This window comes from Cnephaeus nilssonii (genome assembly GCF_951640355.1).
Source record: "Cnephaeus nilssonii genome assembly, chromosome: 17".
Classification (NCBI taxonomy): domain Eukaryota; kingdom Metazoa; phylum Chordata; class Mammalia; order Chiroptera; family Vespertilionidae; genus Cnephaeus; species Cnephaeus nilssonii.
In genome coordinates this window covers 37,642,425-37,663,549 of record NC_137088.1, presented here as the reverse complement: position 1 = coordinate 37,663,549, position 21,125 = coordinate 37,642,425, and the positions used below count along the sequence as shown (strand labels likewise).

The 21,125-nt window shown below is 49.9% G+C and overlaps 1 protein-coding gene across 3 annotated transcripts in view; it reads right to left on the bottom strand.

Annotated features, from left to right (window-relative positions):
• Nucleotides 1-3,392: 3,392 nt before the first annotated feature.
• The window catches only part of SRGAP3 (SLIT-ROBO Rho GTPase activating protein 3), a 238,788-nt gene continuing 221,055 nt past the window's right edge, over nucleotides 3,393-21,125 (bottom strand). For 2 of the 3 annotated variants that reach the window (XM_079795105.1, XM_079795106.1), the window contains 4 exons: nucleotides 16,875-17,055; nucleotides 15,758-15,907; nucleotides 13,473-13,800; nucleotides 3,393-8,691 (listed from right to left, as the gene is read on the bottom strand). In XM_079795105.1, the coding sequence (XP_079651231.1) occupies nucleotides 8,278-8,691; nucleotides 13,473-13,800; nucleotides 15,758-15,907; nucleotides 16,875-17,055 (1,073 nt within the window). In that variant the 3' untranslated portion in view covers nucleotides 3,393-8,277. The remainder of the gene's footprint in view (nucleotides 8,692-13,472; nucleotides 13,801-15,757; nucleotides 15,908-16,874; nucleotides 17,056-21,125) is intronic. The other variant, XM_079795107.1, reaches the window with a different exon arrangement.

Genomic DNA, 21,125 nt, shown 5'->3' with positions numbered 1-21,125 from the left:
ACTGCATGATAGCCCCATACAGTATTTAAGTCCTCAATCAGCACTCAAGCCCTACATCATTAAAAAGTAGCTGTAATCTAGAAGCCAGAGATCATTGTTTAACAGCAATAAACAGGACTGAGTAATGCCCCCTGTGTACACCTTTCAAGGGCTTCTCAGTGCTCAGACAATAAGTTCTCACTATGGCTCAAAAGGTGCTGCATATGCCTTCCTCCTTGCCAGCTGTTTTCACATGTCTCACCCCAGCCCAGCCACACTGGCCTTCTTCAGTCTCACACACCAACCTCTTTCTCCCCCAGAGCCTTTGCCGTGATGTTTGCCCTCCCGGTCACCTCTCCAACCCCACCCTCGCCGTTTCACATGGTGGGCTCCTTCTCAGGCTTCTGTTCCTGGTTTCAGCTTCTCCTCAGAGGGACTGTCCCAACCTCCTAGTCTAAAGCAGGAGCTGATAGCCTTCCTCCCCACACCCGTGGTGCTTCCTGTTTGTTGTGGTCATTGTTTGAGCTCCAGCATTTGACCATAAAATTCCACAGGGATCTTGGTCCACTTTGCTCATGGCTACAGCCCTGGCACTCACCGGAAGCCTGGCACACAGTAGGTGCTTACGAATAAGTTGTTAAGTGAGTGAATGACACCCAAAAATGTGATTTTGTTTAAGTACTTAGCCCTCCTCACTCAGAAATGGCATTTCCCCCCCCCCCCCAGTTGTGGATGGATATTCACTTTGTTCATAAATATTTATGGAGCACTTACTGTGCTGGGCGCCATACCCTGTGGAGATAGTGTAACCAAGATAGACAGAAACCCCAATTTTCTGGAGCTTACATTCTAGTTTGCGGGGGGGAGAGGGGGGAGACAATGCATAAGTCAACAAATGAACAAAGTAAATTACAATGATGATAAATGCAATGAGGAAAATTAAACAAATAAGCCCAATGGTGACTGGTGGCGGGGACAGATCTAAACAAGGTGGTCAGAGGAGGCCCCTCGGAGGCAAAGACATATGAACAGACACTGCACGGGAGGGAAGGAGGCGGCAAGGGGAAGAGGCTGGGAAGAGCCTGGCAGGTAGAGGGTGAGCGAGGACCAAGGCCCTGAGGTAGGAAGCCCTCAGTGGGTTCCAGGAGAGGAGGGCTCAGGTGGAGAATGCCGAGGAGGGAGGGGAGATAAGCTGAGATGGGCAGGGGCTGGGTCCTGGGGCAGAGGGTGGGGGCTTTGTGGGCCACAGGGAGGGGTTCAGAGATCTGATTCCAGGCCCCTGGGGCGGCTGAGGAAGGTTGCCGGGGAGGCCCAGGGCTGGTTCTGTAAGGCACCCTTCCTTTAGCCTCTGCTTCTGGAACCCAGGCTGGACCTCTGTTCCGGATTGGCTGGGAAGGCCTGGGGCGCTCGCATCCCCTCCCTGCCTCTTTCACAATCCCTTATTTCAACACGACCTCCCTCGCAGCGAAAGGAGAGCTGCCACTCCCGCGGCGGCTGCTGGTCTCTGCACGCTGCCCACCTCCCACGCCATCCTCTCCACAGCCTTCCACAGGGAAAGCCCTTCTGATGGCCTCTCCAGGGGTGGGTCCCCGCGGCTGCCCGCGTTGAGGCAGTGGCAGGGCCATCTCTAGGCTTCTCCCCCTGAGCACACACCCCCTTTCTCTAAGGTGTCAATAGGAAATGCTCACTCGTGTCAGAGGCAGGACACTGAATCCACCCCGCCTCCTTCTTTAGAGAGGGTCTGAGCAGCAGCAGACCACCCATCCCACCACCGCTGCCCTGTGCCTGGCACGAGTCCCCGAGGGAGGGGTCTTGGGGCAAACACGCGCAGACCAGTGAACCTCACAGTTCCACCCTGTCCTCTGCTCCAGATCACGCCCAGGGGCCTGTCCGGGCCTGGGGCGCGGGGAAGAATGACAAAGATCTGCCTTCAGAGTGAGACTGTCTAAGTGGGAGCCCAGCTCCAACGTCCTGGCAGTGTGTCCTTTGGCAAGTTCCTTCACCTCTGTGCTGTTCCCTCATATGTACACGGGGAAGTCCTACTTTGTAGGGTGGTCAGGAGGATCGGTGAGTTGGCTTTTACATGTGAAAGGGCTCCGAAGGATGCCTGGAAGCTAGTAACCATGTTGGCTCTCGCTATTCTTTCCTCTTTTCCCATTTTACTGCAAGAAACAGACACCCACTCAGCTGGCACTGAGGAAGGGCCCTGAGTGTGAGGTCTCACAAAGAAGAAGAGGCTCTGGGTCAGGTGCACAGTATGGGAACCTGGAATTAGCCAGGGGCCTCCGTTGAGCATCAAGTGGTTACCGTGGGAATAACGGGTTCCCTGAGGCTGGCAGGAGACCTCGTTCTCCTCTGCAAAGGGGCCCCTGCATGAAGGTCCACCAGAGGGTTCACCAGGAAGGAAGGGCCCTGGAACTTTGCTTGCTGTGGCAGGTAAGAGATCCTGAGATCCTGCCGCCAACCCTGGTGTACTGAGCATGCTCCGTGACAGGCAATACAGTGAACTTGGAAAGAGCATGACTTTGGAGTCAGATAGACTAGGCTCAAGTTCTGGCTCCTTCACTTCCTAGCTTAACCTTGGGTGAGCCACTAAACCTCTCGGACCTCAGTTTCCTCATCTGCAGATTGGGGTTTGAGAAGGGCACTTAGCTTCGTCAGTGTGGCTCAGCGATTGAGCATTGACCTATGAACCAGGAGGTCATGGTTCCATTCCCAGTCAGAGCATATGCCCAGGTTGCAGGCTCGATCCCCAGTGGGGGGGGGGGGGGCGTGCAGCAGGCAGCCTATCAATGATTCTCTTTCATCATTGATGCTTGCATCTCTCTCTCCCTCTCCCTTTCTCTCTGAAATAAATAAAAATATATTTTTTTAAATTTCATAAAAAAGGCACTTACCTTCAATAGCTGTTTTGAGAATTTGATGAGAAAATGCATGTAAAAGGCTTAATCTAGTACCTGCGACAGAAATGTGATCAGTAAACACTTCACACACACACACACGTTAAAAAAACAACAACATAGTCTTAGGGGCTCTATCACATGTGTGTAGACAACAATGCCGAAATACCGCATTTGCCTTCACACTGGAAGTCGGTGTCCTGTGTGTTATGTTGGAACGTTTGAAGGCCCTCCGCAGACAGCTCCTCCCACTTGCCTTTGCTTTGGCACTTCCAGCTCTGCTTGCAGGTGCACCCCACAGTGGCCTCCTTCAATGAGCTCTACGGTTGGAGCAGTCCTCCTTGGAACGTTGATCTGAGCGAAAGGACATTTCAGGGATGGTTCCTGGGAGGAGCACGCACACAGTGTGGACTGGAGGGTAGGAACACCCCTCCGGGACCCCCCACCCGCCGTGGGCCACCTCACCCTTTCAAAAAGCCACCGGAGCGCGTGTTTGAGAAAAGTTAAGCTGTTTTATTTCACAGGATAGCTCCACATCAAACCAGCAGGCACCATCAGAATATGCGACAGAGGATCTAATCAGACACTCTATAGGACGGGCGTTGGCTGTAAGGTAGAGAAACAATATCTGGAAGAGGGCAGCACTTCTCATCACGTGGGGACAAGCAACCAGCAATTTCCGAGGGTGGTTTCAATTTTATTTTTTTTCTCCTGACACAGTTTGGGGAGGAGGGAAACCAAAGGAAACAAAATAGACCAGCCACTCTGAAGCAATCAGAACCAAGCCTATTGCCAAACCGTGTCAACAGCCACACTGCCGGGAGCCGGAGCCCAGCAGGAACTCCGGCGGAGCCTTCGTCTAAGGAAGGCGGAGTGCGTTCTGCTGGTTCTGGTCCAAGAAACAGCTTTGTTAGGGACAGTTCACACAGGAAGGAGGTGTCAGCAAGGGGCAGCGCTGGCCATTCGGCCAGTCCCAGAGGACGGGACAGCGGGACACTGGCAGATCAACCTCGGAGAGGCCAGGAGCACTCCGACCTGACAGCAAGTCCCTTCGCTCAGCTCCCCTGGCAGTTTGGGTACGTGGGGAATTCTCTGCACGAGAGAGGAGACCCCAGAGAACCGGGGAAGTTGACATGAAACGTCAGCATTAGCTCTGCACAGCAGAAAATCAGCTAAGCAACACCTCGGCTCACCCTCCCTGCCTTTTCCTCCCTGCCAAGCGCCAAGCCCAACAGGGCCCCCCACCATGGCTGTGAGCCAACCACTCCTCTTTCTGGGTTTCTCGGGAGAATGAGGCATTTGCTCTTGTGTGGAACCTTCTGGATGCGTGAAAAGTGAGGACTAGGAAGACCTAGAGGAAGAACCGTTACATTGGTCCTTGTGGTTTCCCATCAGCCGAGGATGTGCGCCGAGTGCCAGGTAATGGCCAGGCCACAGGAAGTCCCTTGCATTCATGCTTCCTGAATGAGAAAGAAACATACCCACCAAGGCACCCAAGGGCCTCCAACAGAGAAGCCAGCCCCGCCTCAAGACCCTTCCCCACGCTGGCTCCCTCTGTGCATCGCAAACCAGGTCTGAAGGGTTTATAAGGCAGATCTCTGAACTGCTGGTTCCAGCCGTGGCCAAAGGTTGGCTCCATTTCCCTGTGTCTCTTCCCACTCGGATTTCTTCATTGAATAGAAACCTGTTAGCCCTTGGGAATCCACTTCGCTCCTGCTCCTTGGCCTGGTGACCTCAGAGGACAGACTCCCAAGTCTAACGCCCAAGCTTACATATCCCTCCCATTGGTGCTCTGTCCGGGTTCAAAGGCGCTTCAAGGTGAGAAATCGTTAGCACTGAAAACAAGGAAAGGCAAGAATTTTTCATAGAATCCCACAGCTCAGAGCAGCTCTTTAAGAGGAAGGGGGAAGAAAGGAGAGAGGGAGAGTGGGGCAAGCACGGCTTGTTCTCAATTTTATCCGAGGAAGGTCTTTAGCGGCGACTGGGCCCCGGGGCCCAGGAAACTAGACCAGGAAGGAATTGTCTTTGGTCAGTTTTAAATGAACATCTTGCTGGTTCATTCCTAAAATAGACTGAACATCGGTTACACATAAAGACAAAAGGCTTGACCTCAGGATAAGTTGAAGGTTAAGAAATCATTCTGTGAAGCAAAAAATAATTTAAAAAAAAAATGCCCGTTATCGACAAACTGATCAGCACAGCTTTCAGTAATGGTGATGAACAAGTAGGTAAACACCACTTCCCCTTGTACAATTGGTTATATTGAGGACTACGAACTAGGTTACTACATTTCCCCCACACTCACTGTACAGTTAGGTTTCTCGTATTTGTTTTTACATTGAACTATCTACTAGGTGCAAAGATTTGGTGAGTGGCATTGGCTATAATTTAATTGTCGCCTTTTTAAAAATTACGATTTCACATTTTAACAGTTACTTTCCAGCATTTAAGCAAAGACAGCAATATATAGTGGACTAACACAGGCAGGAGTCAGGAAGAGAATGCCAGTGCTCAGTGACTGTGGGTGGGGCTGGGTGCCTGTGGAGGGACAGAGACATGCAGAGTGCCAGATGAGGAAGTGGGGGGGGGGGGGCGGAGAATGGGGGATGCAAGAAAGTGTTTTTCCATTTGGTTCTGCGTCAAGGCTCAGATTTGGGGCTAGATGAGTGAGGTGTGAGTGTCTCTAAATGTGAGCTCATCAGCCTTTTCCCAATGGAAAAACAGGTGCTTAAAGAACACAGCTACAGCTCTGCCTTCAGATAATTCAGTAAAAGGCAGGTCCATTCTCAGGAAAGAAAAATGAAGTTAGTCAATTCAGAGGAAAAGCCACATGGTTGGACTGGTGTTATGTAGATCAGGCACCAGGTCTGTCAGCTCAAATTTTCTCTTTGCGTCCAGTAGTCCTGGCAGAGAATGCTACATTTTGCTCAGGAGGCAACTACATTTAAGGTCTGGGAGTATCTGTGGGGTAGGAATGGGATATCTTGTACTCTGGCTGGACAGGATAGCATCCTTGCAAATAAATGACTTCCGCGCCTGACATGACCCCCTCTCTCAGACACCTATCACATTGTGAGCACAGCCTCTCCCAGGGCCTTGCTTTCTTTTCTAAGCTGTAAAATGCCCACAGAGGTGCTTGCTCTGAGGTGCTTTCATTGCCAGGGGCTAAGAGAACAGTTGGTTCTAGGCAAAACAAGGAAGGTCCAGCTTGCCTTTGCCTCTCCCTGGCATTCTCTTTTGGGGCCCTTGCTTGCTTCTTCCTTCCACTGTGTGCTCTCAATGTCAATCCTCAGGTGAGGCAGAAGGGCTTACCATTCCCACACACCCAGGGATTAGTGACTCAATAGGTCCCTTCTTCTGGGGTTAGTCACCTTTTTGCGGAAGACCAGAGGACAAGGCAAAATTCATCTAATGGGGTGAAATGATATTGATGGAATTTCGAGCATCTGTAGGTGATATATCTGTAGGGCTGGGCTTGGGGATCTTATGAAGCTGGTAGGAAAATTCCCCTGCCTACTCTCAAAAGCCATTAGGAGGTTTCAAAAAGAAGGTCTCAGATGGTTTTGAGCTAAAAGACTTACCTTACTAATGACAATAAAAAGAATAATCGTGTTGGCACAGTGCTTTCTAAACAGCTTACTCATTTACATTTTATCCTTATTATCTTCATTTTATGGAGCAGGAAACTGAGACTCAGTGAGGTGCAGGGATACGCCAGAGCCCCACAGCTCCCAAGGGGTGGGCGCTGGGCCACACAGGACTTTTTATTCCAACCCACAGCCATGGACATACTCAGAGGCCTTGAGAAAGAGATGAAGCTCGAGAAGAATGGGGAGGAAACCCTTGGCTTGGCACGAAGGTGGTGAATAAAAGTGGTCCCGTTGGAATCTAATTCATCTGTGTTCCATTACCCATAAACAGCCATCTCTGGAAAACCAGGAGATGCAAAGAGGAAGCAAAATAGAATCGAGTGAGGGTGATGCAGAGGCCCTTTCCCAGCCAAGAGGTGAAAGCCTTGCTCATAATACTTGACGATCACACCCCCCAATTCTTTCACCATGTTTCACTCACGTTAAATGCTCTGGAGAAGGTCGGTGAAAGGGAAGGGAAGGGCGAGAGGGAAGCTATTTCACTTGCATAAACGCAACCTAAGCATTCTCTGGGACAGAAAGTGCCAAGGACCGCCCCTCCCCAGCCCTGGGCACTTACGGTTCATGCACTTCGTGCAAGAGGCACCAGCCAAAGTGCGTCATGGCCTGATTTTTAATGAAAACGATGTGACTCAGAACCTCCTTGCCTGTTTAGTTCCACATCTGACACAGTATAATTAGTAGAAAGAGGAAAGGAAAAAAATTAAATATTTTGAAAATTGTGTAAGTTAAACCTCTATAGTTACCAGAATTATTCCTACAGCATTTCTAGGTTTTGAAGTGTTCCATACCACTGTGGTTTTATTTATTTTTTTCCCCTTTTCCCAACCACACATAATACTGTGCTACGATGGGGCTTAGGTTCTCACTCCCCCCTTTTCTACGTACAAACACACGGATGCTGTGGTCAGGGGTCTTCCTGCCAACGTCCTCCCGTGCTTTTGGGGGTACAGTTGGTCCTTGGCCTTCAGGTGGAAAGGCAGGGTCTCTGGGTTGGACGGGGGGTTCCCCACCTCTAGGAGCAGCCTGCTTGGGGACTGCCTGCCCCACCCTTCATTGGGGCAGACTGTTCTGGAAGGCCACGACTTCTGGAGACAGTGGGAGACTGTTTTTGTTTTTCTGCAGCTTAGTGGTATATTGCTTCATTCGCAGTTACTGTGGGCCTCTAAGTTCTCCCAGAAAAGTCCCTGCAAATCCCACCAAATAACAGCGGGAGATGTTTGGTGGCATGGGTCTGAGGTAAATCTAAGTTTCATAAAAAGAAAAAGGAGATCCTATATACATTTAGTATGTGTCCCGATCTAGTATATGTATATAGATGCATAAATATATATATATGTACACACACCTACAGACACATACATACATATATATGTGTATATATGCACACATATACATATATACACACATATTTATGTATGTAGAGAGAATGTCGAGAGAATCGTTTTCCAGTGACGATATGCCGGCGAAGCCGTTTAACATGTTGCCACAATCTAAGGACACGCTCTAGCTGGGCTGCTCTGCTCCCGCGCCTGCTCCAGCTGCAGCTCCAGCTCCTGCTCCTGCTCCTCTGGCCTGTCACACCCGCCAGCTGGATGGAGCTGCGGCCAGCGCTAGGCCTCGGCTCCGCACAGACATTCTTTCAGGCTGACCCCTGGCCAGGAGCACTGGGAAGGGTGTGGACGTCACAGAGGCCCCCGGCCATGGTGTGCCCCAGCGGCCAGGGCAGCGCCGCCCCAGCCTGCGGGTCACATGGTGCCCGACTTGTCCGCTGAGCTGTTGGGGAACATCTTCTCGGTGGGCGTCACGGCCGGGCTGCCCACCCCTGAGCTGCTGCTGCTGCTGGACCGGTGCTGGACCGCGGGCCGCACGGGCCGCACGGGGGGCGGGCGCAGCTGGGCGCCGGCCAGGCGGGCGGACAGCGCGGGCTTGAAGGTGGTCATCATCTCTGCGGAGGAGCTGCAGCCACGGCGCACGGCTGCGTCGGGGTCGCGGATGACGATGGTGTGCAGTGGGCTGGCGGGCTCCGAGCTGACGGGGCCGGGAGGGTTCTTCAGGGGCTCCAGGGTGTCCAGCACCACGTCTGGCGCCTGCTTGACCGTGTTCTGCCTCTCGAGTTCCCGCAACTCGTGCAGAGCGGTGCTCATGGTCTTCTCTATGTCCTGGGGGCAGAGAGCGCTCTGGTCAGCACCCAGGCTGGAGGCCTGGGGTCAGTCCTTCCTGGGCAGCATGGGGGCATCTGAGGGAGGTTTCCCCAGGGACCAATCTCTGGGGTGTTGCCAGTTGGGGAACCTACATGGTTGTGACCTGCACTCTGTCTGAACAGGAAGCTGACAGTGAGGGCAAGTCAGACTGCTGGCTAAGAAAGGCAAGCTCTGCAGCCAGACAGACGTGGGTTCAAATTCTGGCTCTGCCACTTCTTTAGTGCATGACTTGGACAAGTCACCTCAGCTCCCTGAGCCTCAGATTACAGATCATTAGAATACAGACCTCGGGGCTGGATGAGTATGAAATGATATGGTCCCTGTGAAGAGCTCGGCCTGACTCCTGGCACACAATAAGCGCTCACACAGCACCAAGCCAAGCCCTGCCACGAATAATTCAGTCCATCCCCTCCTGTATAAGGTAGGAACTACCATTAAGCTCATTGCACACATGAGGAAGTGGAAGCTCAGGCTGGTTGAGTAACTTGCCCAAGGTCACACAGCTAGTTAGTCGCACAGTCTAAGTCTCAACCCAGGCAGTCTGTCTCCAAAGTCCATGCCACTAACCATTATTATTATTTTTAAAAATCCTTGCCCATAGAAAAATTCCTTGGAGGTTAAATATCAGAATGTTCACTTCAAAGTGATGGGACTTTTACTTTCTTCTGTTATAATCAGAAACTTTTGATTTTTTTTTTTAAACGGAGGTCTTATAAAGCAACAAAAATCCGTATCTGCCTACGTAATTTCCTGGGAAGTTTTAATATTTAAGCTCATAAGGATGAGAGAGCTTTGAATGACATAGAGCGAGATCATGGCTGGCTCAGGATCGCCTTGCCTTGTGAGCAGAGGAGCTCTTTGTCAGCCTGGGGCTCATCCCTACCTCTTCCAAGGCCTCCATTCCCCTTTCAGCCAGTAGAGGGTGCTGGAGCTGGAGCTGGAAGTCAGCATTTAACTTAGGAGCCCTAGGCTAGGGTAGAGGGCTGGGACTTTTGAGCAAAGACTCCTTTGCCACTTGCAAGTCTCAGTTGCTCAGCACCATACTTTGTTCATCTGTTGAAAGCCCACAAGATTATTGTGAAGATGGAATGAGACAATGGATGTGATGAAGCTTTGTAAACTGCCAGACAGTGGTTTTTAAAGTCCCTTTAGCCAGAGTCCTTGGTCACATAAGAGGAGCTGCTCAGGCTGAGCTGGGCCAGAGCCCCACGGGCTGGGCCACTGAGGGGACAATTAAGGATACTGCTTAAAACCACTGTTGGAAGGTCTGCACAGCCTCAGTAACAATGATGACTATTAAGACTCACTGCTTTTCTGCCCAGGGGCAAATCTGGAAAATCTACAGGTCTGGTCATACTAATGGGATTGGAGCCTGGGGATGTCCTGGCTGCCCCTCTCCATACTCACCTCTTTTACCTCCACCTCTCCTCCCGTTAGCAGGTGGCCTAATGCCTGTCCTGGGCCCCTATGACAGGCTCCAGTCTGGCCACAGTCAAGGTCCCAGCCATCCTTTTTAGGATCTGTTAAGAGCTATTGATAATTAGCTAATCCTATATAATAAAAGCCTAATATGCTAAGTGTCTGGTTGACCGGTCAGCTGTTCAACCAATTAAAGCATAATATGCTAATGATATGCTAAGGCCACTCAACTGCTCACTACGATGTGCACTGACCACCAGGAGGCAGAGAGTCGATCGGTCGAATAGTCACTATGACGTGCACTGACCACCAAGGGGCAGACGCTCCAGCCAATTGGGACTGAGTGAGATGGGCCAGACATGCCCTGGAGCTCTCCCGTGGTCCCTCCCCAGCTGGCCAACCTCCTTCATCCTTCCTGGGCCCAATCATGCACTAGTGGGGTCCCTCGGCCTGGCCTGCTCCCTCTTGCAGTCCAGGACCCCTCAGGGGATGTCAGAGAGCCAGTTTCAGCCCAATCCTGTAGGCCAGGCTGAGGGACCCGACTGGTGCATGAATTCATGCACCAGGGCTCTAGTCTATATATATATATATATATATATATATATATATATATATATATATATATGCCTAAGCAACCAGCCAACCAGCCGGTAGCTATGACACGCAATGGCCACTAGGGGGCAGATGCTCAATGCACAGGCATGGAAACATGGAACAAACTGATGATCTCAGAGGGAAGTGGGGGAGGGTGGGAAGAGATTAATGAAAGCTTTTATATGCATACTAGAGGCCAAGTGCACGGATTCATGTACCAGTGGATCCCTCAACCTGGCCTGTGGAGATCGGGCCGAAACCAGCTCTCCAACATCCCCCGAGAGATCCTGGATTGCGAAAGGGTGCAGGCCAAGCTGAGGGACCCCACCGGTGCACAAATCCATGCACTGGGCCTCTAGTATTAACATAAAGCTAGTATTAGCTTTTAGGCTTCCCCATAATACTGGCTCCTTTAAGAAGGGGTCTTTGGGCCTTTACCTACAGGATTAGCTATGGGGGATCTCCTGCATGAGGGAGAGAGGGCAGTCTCTCCCCATCTTTGCCTTCTCCCAACCCTGCAGGGATAAAGCCTGCTTTCAACACCCCACTCTGCTTAAATTAACTCCTCTATTGACATCACTACTCTTTGTTGGCTCTACTCCAGTGTGAGCTGAAAGGTAAAACTTCAATAAATAAAGTGCAATTATCGCCCCTCCACCACCATCCCTCCCACCACTACCACTCTACCCTGGCAGAGTGTGAGCAAGAAAGACAGAAAGCTCAGAGAAAGATCAGCTGAGTAGTTTAGGCAGGAGCCTGGCATTAGTCTGAGGGGTGAGGCCATAATATCCAGAGTGGAGCTGCAGAGAGGTGCTGAGGGGTGATGGACTTCCGGGGGATGGGGTGGAAAAAGAGTACTTTTCAGCTCCTCCCAAATTACATCTTCCCACTTTGGATGGCAGTGTAGCAAGTTTCCCAAACAGCCTCTTCACTGGGTTCAAATCTAAGTCCTAAAGGGTATTTTGAGACCAGAGAATTTTGAGTAACTGCATTGACCACTTGGTATTTCCTTGCCACAGCTCCTTTTTGTAGTCTGAGAAATCAGCACCAATGCTGAGCAGGCTGGAGGCCATCTAGCGCCCCCTTTTGGCTATTTACATATTACCTACCATGCTTTCCCTTTTCACCTCTGCCCATGAAAGGAGCTTTTGAATAGCAGCTATCAAATTAGAGAGTGTGTAGACATGTTTACAAAGGGAGAAAAATGCATAAAGCATTTCCCAAGTGTATTCATTCTTTAGGCTTGCCTTATGAATGCGCTGTGAATAAAGCTCAAAGAAGTCTGGGTGATGGGGTGTGCCCTGTTCTCTCTTTCTTGGAGATTCATAATACACATACTTCAACATACTTAAAGGTTCTAAGAAATCTTGTAGACAAGTCATTCAACTTTGTCAGACAGGAATTCCCCAAAGTTGGTTGACAATAAAACACAATTTCCCCTCTTCCCCCATTAACATCCTGTAAACTAGTCTGCTGTGGGAGCTACTTTTAGAAACACTGGCCTAGACTGCACTGTGTTTGATTATGTTAAGGGCTCTGGGCCTTGGGGAGCCCACTCCCCATCCTGGCTCTTACTAGAGCTTCAGGTAATGGTGGATGCTAGGGTGATGCTCCCCAAGGAGACAGCCTTCAAGGATGGAAGGACCAGCAGGTCTTCCTCTGTGGGACCAGGCCACGGTGCTATCTTCAGGTATCCCGAGGGAGTGGGCATCAGGGCATGGGGCCAAGCTAGGCCCCGTGGGTGTGAGCAGGAGTTCTAGCTGCTGGGTGAGTTGTTTCTGCATTGGTTTTCCCGGGGAACCTTTCCTGGTCTCCTCTAGAGCACAGCCCCCAAGCCCACAACCTTCCCTTTCCCCTTGTACCAGGGATTCAAATGCCACTCTCTAAGGAGCAATTCTCACAGCCAAGAAGGTTCTGGCTGCATCTTCCCTTCCAGTGTCAGCTGTTTATCCCACCTAACCTCTGTATCTCAGGTCATATCCCCACCCCCGCCCCAGCGTCAGCCATTTATCCCACCTAACCTCTGTATCTCAGGTCATATCCCCACCCCCACCCCAGCGTCAGCCATTTATCCCACCTAACCTCTGTATCTCAGGTCATACACCCCTACCCCCCAAGGAAGTCTCTCCTCCTCTGAGCAATCCCCACATTTTAGGCTCTCAAAATATCATGAACCACTCTTTCAAAGAACCTGGCCCAACTGCCATTTCACAGCTGTGCTATTGGTTGATGTCTCTCTCTTCTCTAAATTGGGAAGGGCCTGGGTCCATTCTAGGTCATCATTGTACTCTCAGTGCCTAGCCCAGTGATTGTCACACAACAGGTGCTCAATCAATATTAGCCAATGAATGAAATGAATGAATGAACAGATAGATGAATGAATGAATAACTCAGTTATGCCATCTCATGGAATCACCTGCCATTCCTACATCTCCAGCTTCCAGCCTTTCCCTTAGACAGGAATTGCCCCTCCATTCCTAAAGACTAAAGGGGGGGTGGTCTTCAGTCTTCACAGGAACCCTAGCCAGCAGCAGCACCCATCCAACTTCCATTCCCATGGGGAGGCCAGCAGGCAGGTGGGAGGCCAGCTCCCTATCTATCTTGTGTTATGGCTTAGCCTTAAGCCTGGCATTAAGGGCAAAGTGGCCCCCCAGTCCACAAGTCCCCACCCTGCACCCCCTCTGGGGGTCTCCGCTGGCCCAGCCTGCCTTCCTGAGGGCCCTTACTTCTGCCAGGGCCTCGGCCTCCAGGGACTTGTGGTCCCCCAGGCTGCTGTGCCTGGTGGAGCCGCACGTCGACCTCATGGAGTGCCCTTCTGAGAGCGCCTTCTTGTCAGAGTAGTTGATGCTGCCAGCGCTCCCGAACGTCGCCATCCTCCGCTTCTCGGGGCTCTCGATCCTGCCCCGGGTGAGGGGGATTTTGTGGGGGCTGCTGGGGCAGGCGGCGGCCCGGGGCGGCGTGTCTATGCTGGGGCCCAGGCCCCGGGGCGGGCTGTGTGTGTCGCCCCCGCTTCGGCGCCTGGGAATGGCTGCTCCATCAGATCGTAACCGCACTCTGCAAAGGAGCCAGGGGGCAGGGGCATGGGGCAGAGGTCAACCCTGGCAATCAGAATGAGTCAGTCAACCCCCAGGCTACGCACTACACACTAGTCACTAGTCTAGCCAAGGTATAGTAAAGCCTCCTTCAGCCAGACTGCGATTCCACACGAGCACGGACCTCACCGGCAGGGGACAGGCTTAACCCGCACACAGGAGGGAAGCAGAGCATTGTTTCCAAGCTGCAGAGGGTGGTGCTAATTCCACAGAGAAGCTGTTAGGTCAAGGCCAGAGGATTTCATCCTCAGACTGCTCTGGTGATGGTTAGTTGGGCTCGAGATACGTTCTTAAGCAATTCAGACATCGCCATGATGCTGTAGGGCTTCTAACTGGTCTGAAGTATTGAGGCTTTACTGTACCCAAAGTTACCAGCTCCTCTGAAAGCACAGGAGGGCCCCCCCTGGGAACAGAACACAGCCCAGTATTGTTACCCACCCCAACCTCCCCAGCAAAGGGCTACTTCTAAGAGCCTTTTCCAGATCTTGGGAAACAAGTCATCCAAGAGGGAAAAGTGCATCATTGAACATGCCTTCCATGCATGTGGACAAAAGGGACACATGAGGGTGAGTCCTTATCCTGCTGTCACAGACTTCCCAGGGTCCTCTCTGAGGCCCATTTTATTAACCTGTCAAATGGGCATAATATTCCTTGCCCACCTTTGGAGGAGGTTCAGTGGGTGTGAAAGCACTTTGAAGATAAATGGTTCCACCTACTGGAGCTTTTGCTACATCCCATGGAGGCCACCAAAGAGGGAGGGAAGCTGCAGTACCCAGGGGGTGGGGAGCAGGGACAGAGTGTTGGAATGGATTTCAACCAGGGGACCAAGTTCAATGTGGTCAGCAGCGCTTTAGATCTTAATGCCACCAGCCAAGCTAAGCACTGCCTGTGGGTACCCCAACAGGACCAAAGCAGAGGCGCTGGAGAGGAAGAGGTATTGAGAAAAAAAAGAACAAGGAGGAAGTAGATGAGGGAGGGAGAGGAAAATTAAGGCAGGAGAAGATAGAAATACCCTCCACCCCTAGAAATCAAGGGACCATGACTTTGTCCTCTACCTACCCCATCTTTCCCCTTTCCCTCCCAACTGTATCATCTATCCCAGGACCCAAACTGTTGTCTCCACTGAATAGAATATGCTAAAGGAGGCACTGGGACTTCTGAAATAAATTCATAAATGTATGTTCCCATTGTGACAGAATTTTTTGGCTCTATTTGCAAATACTCATATGTGTAGGCTGGTCCCCTGACCTCTCCACCGAGTAAACAAAGAAAATTACATTTTGAGAACCTCATTAGGAAAGCAGTGAGAACTGTCCGGTTTTTGGTCCTTTCTTTTCTTTTCCTTAATATTATTAGTTTTTAAAGTACCACATACTTTGGACCACACCTGTATGCAGAATAAGGAGCACAGCTCCCTTCTTGGCTGAAAGGTCAGGTGACACAGCCTGGCCACACATGGAGAGTAAAGAAATTGGCAAATGTGCTCCCACCAGATGAGTGGGTGGAGTCGAGTGTCTATTTTCCCCACACTTGAGGGGGTGTGAGTCTTCTGTTTATGTAGCACACTTCAGGGAGTATATGAGCTTTAACATTTTAAAATAACTACTTGGATCTTCAACAGAAAGTGGAGGAGGTGCAAGAACTAGAGAGAGAAGTTGGAAAAATACTTGCCAGTTTGTAACTCTCTCCCCCACCATTTATTATTATTATTTTAAATAAAAAGCACTGATTTGCCAAGATATGTCTTTCTTCCTCCTTGCTCTACACCCCCTGCCCCACCCAGGTGTGCTCAATATCACCTGTGGGGAACAGGGGCCACAACAGCCTACTTCTCTCCCTCCTGCCCCCTTGTTTTTCCCAAATCAGATACCAACAGGCGTGGTACTAGCAGAAAAAAAAAATGAATCCGTGTTTCCTACCGGCCCATCACCCCCCCAAAGCCGTAATCCGAGATGTGGTCCGTGGGGGACTGGAGGTCGTTTTTGGAGGAGGCCTTGTCGTCCAGCAGTGGCCCACTGCTGGCCTCACTGTCCGCCTTCTGGCTGAGGCTGTCGGAGAAGGCATCATCCCTGGGGAGAAGGACAGGTGTGAGCTGGGAGTGCTCCAGAGGATGTGCTGGGCTCTGCTGGGTCAGCATACACCTCAGGGTTAAGGTACGCCCACAGCTCTGGGTGAGCCACCTCCCGTGCCCTGAAATTGTTTAAAAGAAAATAATACCTATAGATACAGGGAACAGATAGGTGGCTGTCAGAGGTGGGCAGTGGGGGGCGGCGGGCGGGAGGGGAGAGGTGATATAGGTGAAGAGGGTCAAAAGGTACAAATTTTCAGTTACAAAATAAATAAGTCCTCGGGATGTGATGTACAGCATATTTAAGTAGCACATTATTTATGCATTGCATATTTGAAAGTTGCTAAAAGAGGAGATCTTAAAAGTTCTCATCTCATATGAAAAAATTGTAACTATATGTGGTGATGGATGTTAACTAAATTTATTGTGGTGATTATTTTGCAATATATAAAAATGTCAAGTCATTATCTTGTACACCTGCAATTAATATAATGTTATATGTCAATTATAACTTAATACAAAATAGTACCCTATTAACTGGAAATGAGGGGATGATTGTTCCTGCTGTCCCCTGAGAACGCCACCTCAGGGGTGGAGGATGGTGGGCAGTTAAGGGGGTGGTGGGCTGGCCACTGGCTACAGGGAAGGCCAGGAGAGTGAAGGCATGTGGCAAGATCCACTGGACACTGAGAACCATGTGGGTGATGAGTGCTCTGGAGGCTGCCAGGTGGGTCAGGAAGGGGACCAAGGGCACCCAGGCTGGCTCCATGTGCTCTGAAGCGTGAGCAGTTTGCTTATTTGTTAACAGGATCACCATTTAAGGGGATCTGTTCTTAGAAGACCAAGGGTAATTATATCAGAGAGAGCACATCCCTGGTATATGACCCAGCACTCCCCTTCCTGTGCCCATTCTAGACATCACTAATCGATTATGGCATTCTTCACAGTAGGGCCCAGCTCCCACTCACATGTCCTGTACGACTATGTACTGATGTGGGATGAGTCCATCCACGCCATTGTGACGACCTTCCCACCAGTCCTCCGAGGCACGGTGGTACAATAGCAGCGAGGCCCCCTTCTTGAAGGAAAGCTCACGTGGAGACCGTCCCACGTAGTCAAACTTGGCGATGGCCTCAATCTGTTCTACTTCTGGAAGGAAAGGAAGAAGAAAAACATCCAGAAGGTCAGCAGAAGGACAGCCTGGGAGCCTTGCTCAGATGGCCCTGGCTTCTAGGGGGCAACACAGACAGCAAGCCCAGTGCAAACAGCGTGGGCTGGGGTCAGGACCCCAGGGTTCTAGGCTCAGAGCCACTCTCCCAGGCTGTGACCTCAGGCAGGCCACCTAACTTCTCAAAATGGAAAGAGGGGGCTGACATACATGTCCTTATTTTCCACTGCTCTTTTTGTTCTCTATCTTAAAAACACTTAACAACATTGTAAGAAATTTATTTTCCTTCTACCCCTTAAATCAAATACTGTTTCCATTTTTCCATGAACTGTTTCCCTCTTTGTCCACTTACAATACTTTTAGTTATTCTTATTTTGGGGGAAGTTAAACAGGAAGTGTATGTGGACTCCCATCTATGCAAAATGTTACACACATTTTTAAGAACTCTTTAAGGCAAGCATGTCAAACTCTCGGTCCGCGGGCTGCATGCCTTGTTTATTTGGCCCGTGTTAGCCTTTTGAGTTTAATACGCTTGCTTTAAGGTTTCCTCAAAGCTCATCATTTTACACTGAACAGTATCCCCCAAAACCCATATGTGGAAGCCCTAACCCCCAATGTGACATTGTTTGGAGATGGGGCCTTTGGGGGGTAACTGAGGTTAAATAAGATCAAAAGGGTGAGGCCCTAATCCAATAGAACTGGTGTCCCTCTAAGAAGAGGAAGAGGCATCAGAGATTTCTCTCTCTCCACATGCAGCTGTCTACCAACCAGGACGAGAGACTTCCCCAGAAGCCAACCCTGATGGCATCTTGACCTTGAACTTCCACAGCCTCCAGAATGCTGAGGGAATAATTTATGTTGGTTAAGCTACCTGGTCTGTGGTTTTCTGTTATGGCAGCCGGAGCTGACTAAGCCACTCATCCATGGACTTAATGTTGAGGGAGGGAGAATTCTTATTGGGGCCACAGCTCCAGCACATCTCTTTGCACATACATATTTACCCATCAAACATTTACTCTTCTCTGGACAGTGACAGGCTGGGACTGAGTTAAACAATGAGGATATAGCTCTTGTCCTTGAGGCACTCCTACTACCCAGCTCTGTCACCTCTTGTCTGGACCTCAGGGAGGTTACTTAACCTCTGTACCCCTCAGCTGCCTTATCAGTAAGGGTTGTTAGGAGTATTAAAAAGTAATGCATGAAAGACAACATAGTACAGACGTACATTAGGTATTCAGTTGATAATGGCTCTCATGATTATGATTATTATTACTAATGGATTTAGCCTATGGGATAGGTCTAGATAAGAAATCTAAGCTGCAAAGTGTTTGAGTGGTTTGCCTATGATGGTACAGCTGATGATGTCTGGGGAGGAGACTGTATAAGGAGCAGGAAAATTATGCCTATGATTGATTTGACCTGTATTATAGTTTATACCCTAAGAAGTGGCCACACTTGGTAGAAAACTATGATAGGTATTAATGTATTTATATTTTAAAACAAGCACAAAAATGTTTAACATTGTACAAATAATATGTGTAGGTATATTAATCCTAATAGAACAAGAGTAACAAAAGTGACCCTTGCTCTCTCTAGCCTGAAGATACCTTCCCTATGCTTAGCATCCATGGGACTCCCTCTCTGCTCCATTCCTGGTGGATTATCTGTATCTGTCCATCCAGCCATCTACCTGTCCTCCGTGGAGGAAAGGCCAGAACACCTGGCTTTGCTGCTTTTTAGCTGTGTGACCTTAAGCAACTTATTTCTCCTTTCTAAGCCTCAGTTTCCTCATCTGTAGAATGGGAATGAATAATAATAGTACCTATACCTTCTAGGGTTGTTATGAGGTTTAAATGAGCTACTCTACATGAAGTGCTTGCAATAGTGTGGGCATATGGTAAACTCTTATGAGAGTTAGTTGTCACCAGAGCTGATGCACTTTCAAGGGCTAAGGCACATGGAAAATCAAAGAGCAGAGGGAGCAAACCCCTTTGTTCATCCTCCCACTGATCCCCACCATACACGTGTACTCGGGCTCTCTGTAAGCAGCTGGCCCCAACGACTGTGTTGGTGATCCCATGAGACATAGAAGTCTTTGGATGCACACAATCCTCAGTGCCTGGGGCAGCCTTCTGTGCGGAGCGGGTGTTGGACAGTTAAGTCAGCTTTTCCCTGCTGGCTCCCTGACAACTGTCTTTAAATGCTATCCTAACACAACTGATGCAGAATGACAGCACAGCTAAATGGGTCAGATACCTCAGATCCTGACTCAGAGTCACCTTTTCAGAAAATCGGAGAGATCTCCATCCTCCTCTGCCTCTTCGACTCTTTTCTGAGCCAGCCACGTGCTAGCACTGCCTGCAGCCCAGCTACAGAGAGCAGAAAGGCCAGAGGGTCTGCAAGGCAGGAGCTGAACGGCTGGCGGTGCTCTGGGCTTTCACCCCAAGGCGTCCTCTGAGCCAACCCATTCAGCTGATAAAGAAGCAGGCCTGAGCAGAGCTTAGCTCCTGCTACGAGCAGCACATAGGAGCTGCCTTGGGTAGCTGGGGTAGTCTGGTGTTGGTGGGGGGGAGTGGTGGTGAGGAGGCGGGGGCGGGGGGGAGGAATGGAAAATGTAAGAGGAAGAAAAGAAGAAAATGGGAGGAGCCGAGCTGAGCCCCAGCTGAACACGTGTGCAGATATCATTATGTAAGTGAGTGTGGTGAGAACAGTAATAGCAGCTACCAGTTATTAAGAAAGCCATTATCTGGGTCTACTAGTACAATATCTAAATAAAGTATGTTATTTTCCCTTGTACCATTCTCCCACACGCCCCTCACCAAACTTACTGAATTCTCTCATATTCCCAGTTAGGAAATAGAACCACCTTGCTCACTGGCTCAGGCCAAAGCCTTGCAGTTGCTCTTGAGGGTTCCCCACCTCACCCATCAGCAGCCCCTTGCAGCTATCCCCTGAGTCTGACCAGTCTCACCACCTCCACTGCCACTGTTGTCCCTCTACCTGGCCTCCTGGCTTTCATTCCTGTGTGGGGAGCCATTTCTCCCCACAGCAGCCAGACCTGGAGCGTTTTATGCAAAGTGAAACAAGCCAGTCAGGGAAAGACAAGTACTATATTATTTCACTTATATATGCAACATAATGAATAAAATAAACTAACAAACAAAATGGGGACAGATTCCTGGATACAGAGAACAGCTGTCAGAAGGGAGAGGGTTGGGGGCTTGTTGAGAAGGGTAAAGGGATCAAGCAAAGAAAAAAAAGAAAGACTCATGGACATAGGCAACAGTATGGTGATTGCCAGGGGGAAGAGGGGAGGGGAGAGGTAGAAGAAGGTAAAGGGGGGATAAATGGTGTTGGAAGGAGAATAGACTTGGGGTGGTAAACACACAATATCTGAAACGTATATAATTTTATTAACCAATGTCAGCCCAATGAATTCAATTTAAAATCATAAATTAGATCATGAAACCCTCTTGTTCAAATCCCTTGGAAGGCTTCCCTTTATGCTTGGAACAAAACCCAAATGTCCCACAACAGAAACACAAGGTCAGTAAGAGAACCGCTAAATAGTGATTTATAAAAAAGTAAAAGTCTCGCAGGGAGGCAGAAGGGCTGTGCTTGGTCTATAGTGGCTGTGCCATGACTCTCACAGGCACTTGTATTTGCATGGGTCTCTTCCTCCATTAAAAAAAAATTAAAATTATATTTACAACTGTATTGGCATAAAGATAAATATAGTCCAAGCTGGACCATATTAATTTTTTTCTTCTTACTTTAAAAGAAATTAGAACATTTTCAAGTGTTGTGGGCCCGGGACACTGTGCCTACTGAGCCCAATGGACATGTGGCCCTGGGCCTGTATTATCCAGGTTGCTTATCTGCACAGTCCAGGTTCCCGCGAGACTAACCTGACTCTCTTCTCCTTGTCTAGAATGATGGAAGGGCCCAGTGAGCCATCAGAAGCCGGGCTGGCCTTTCCCTCCCTCCCTCCACTCCCCTGGGCCGTCCCTGTTAGGCTTTGTATTCAGGCACCCACCGCTCTGGGGGTGCA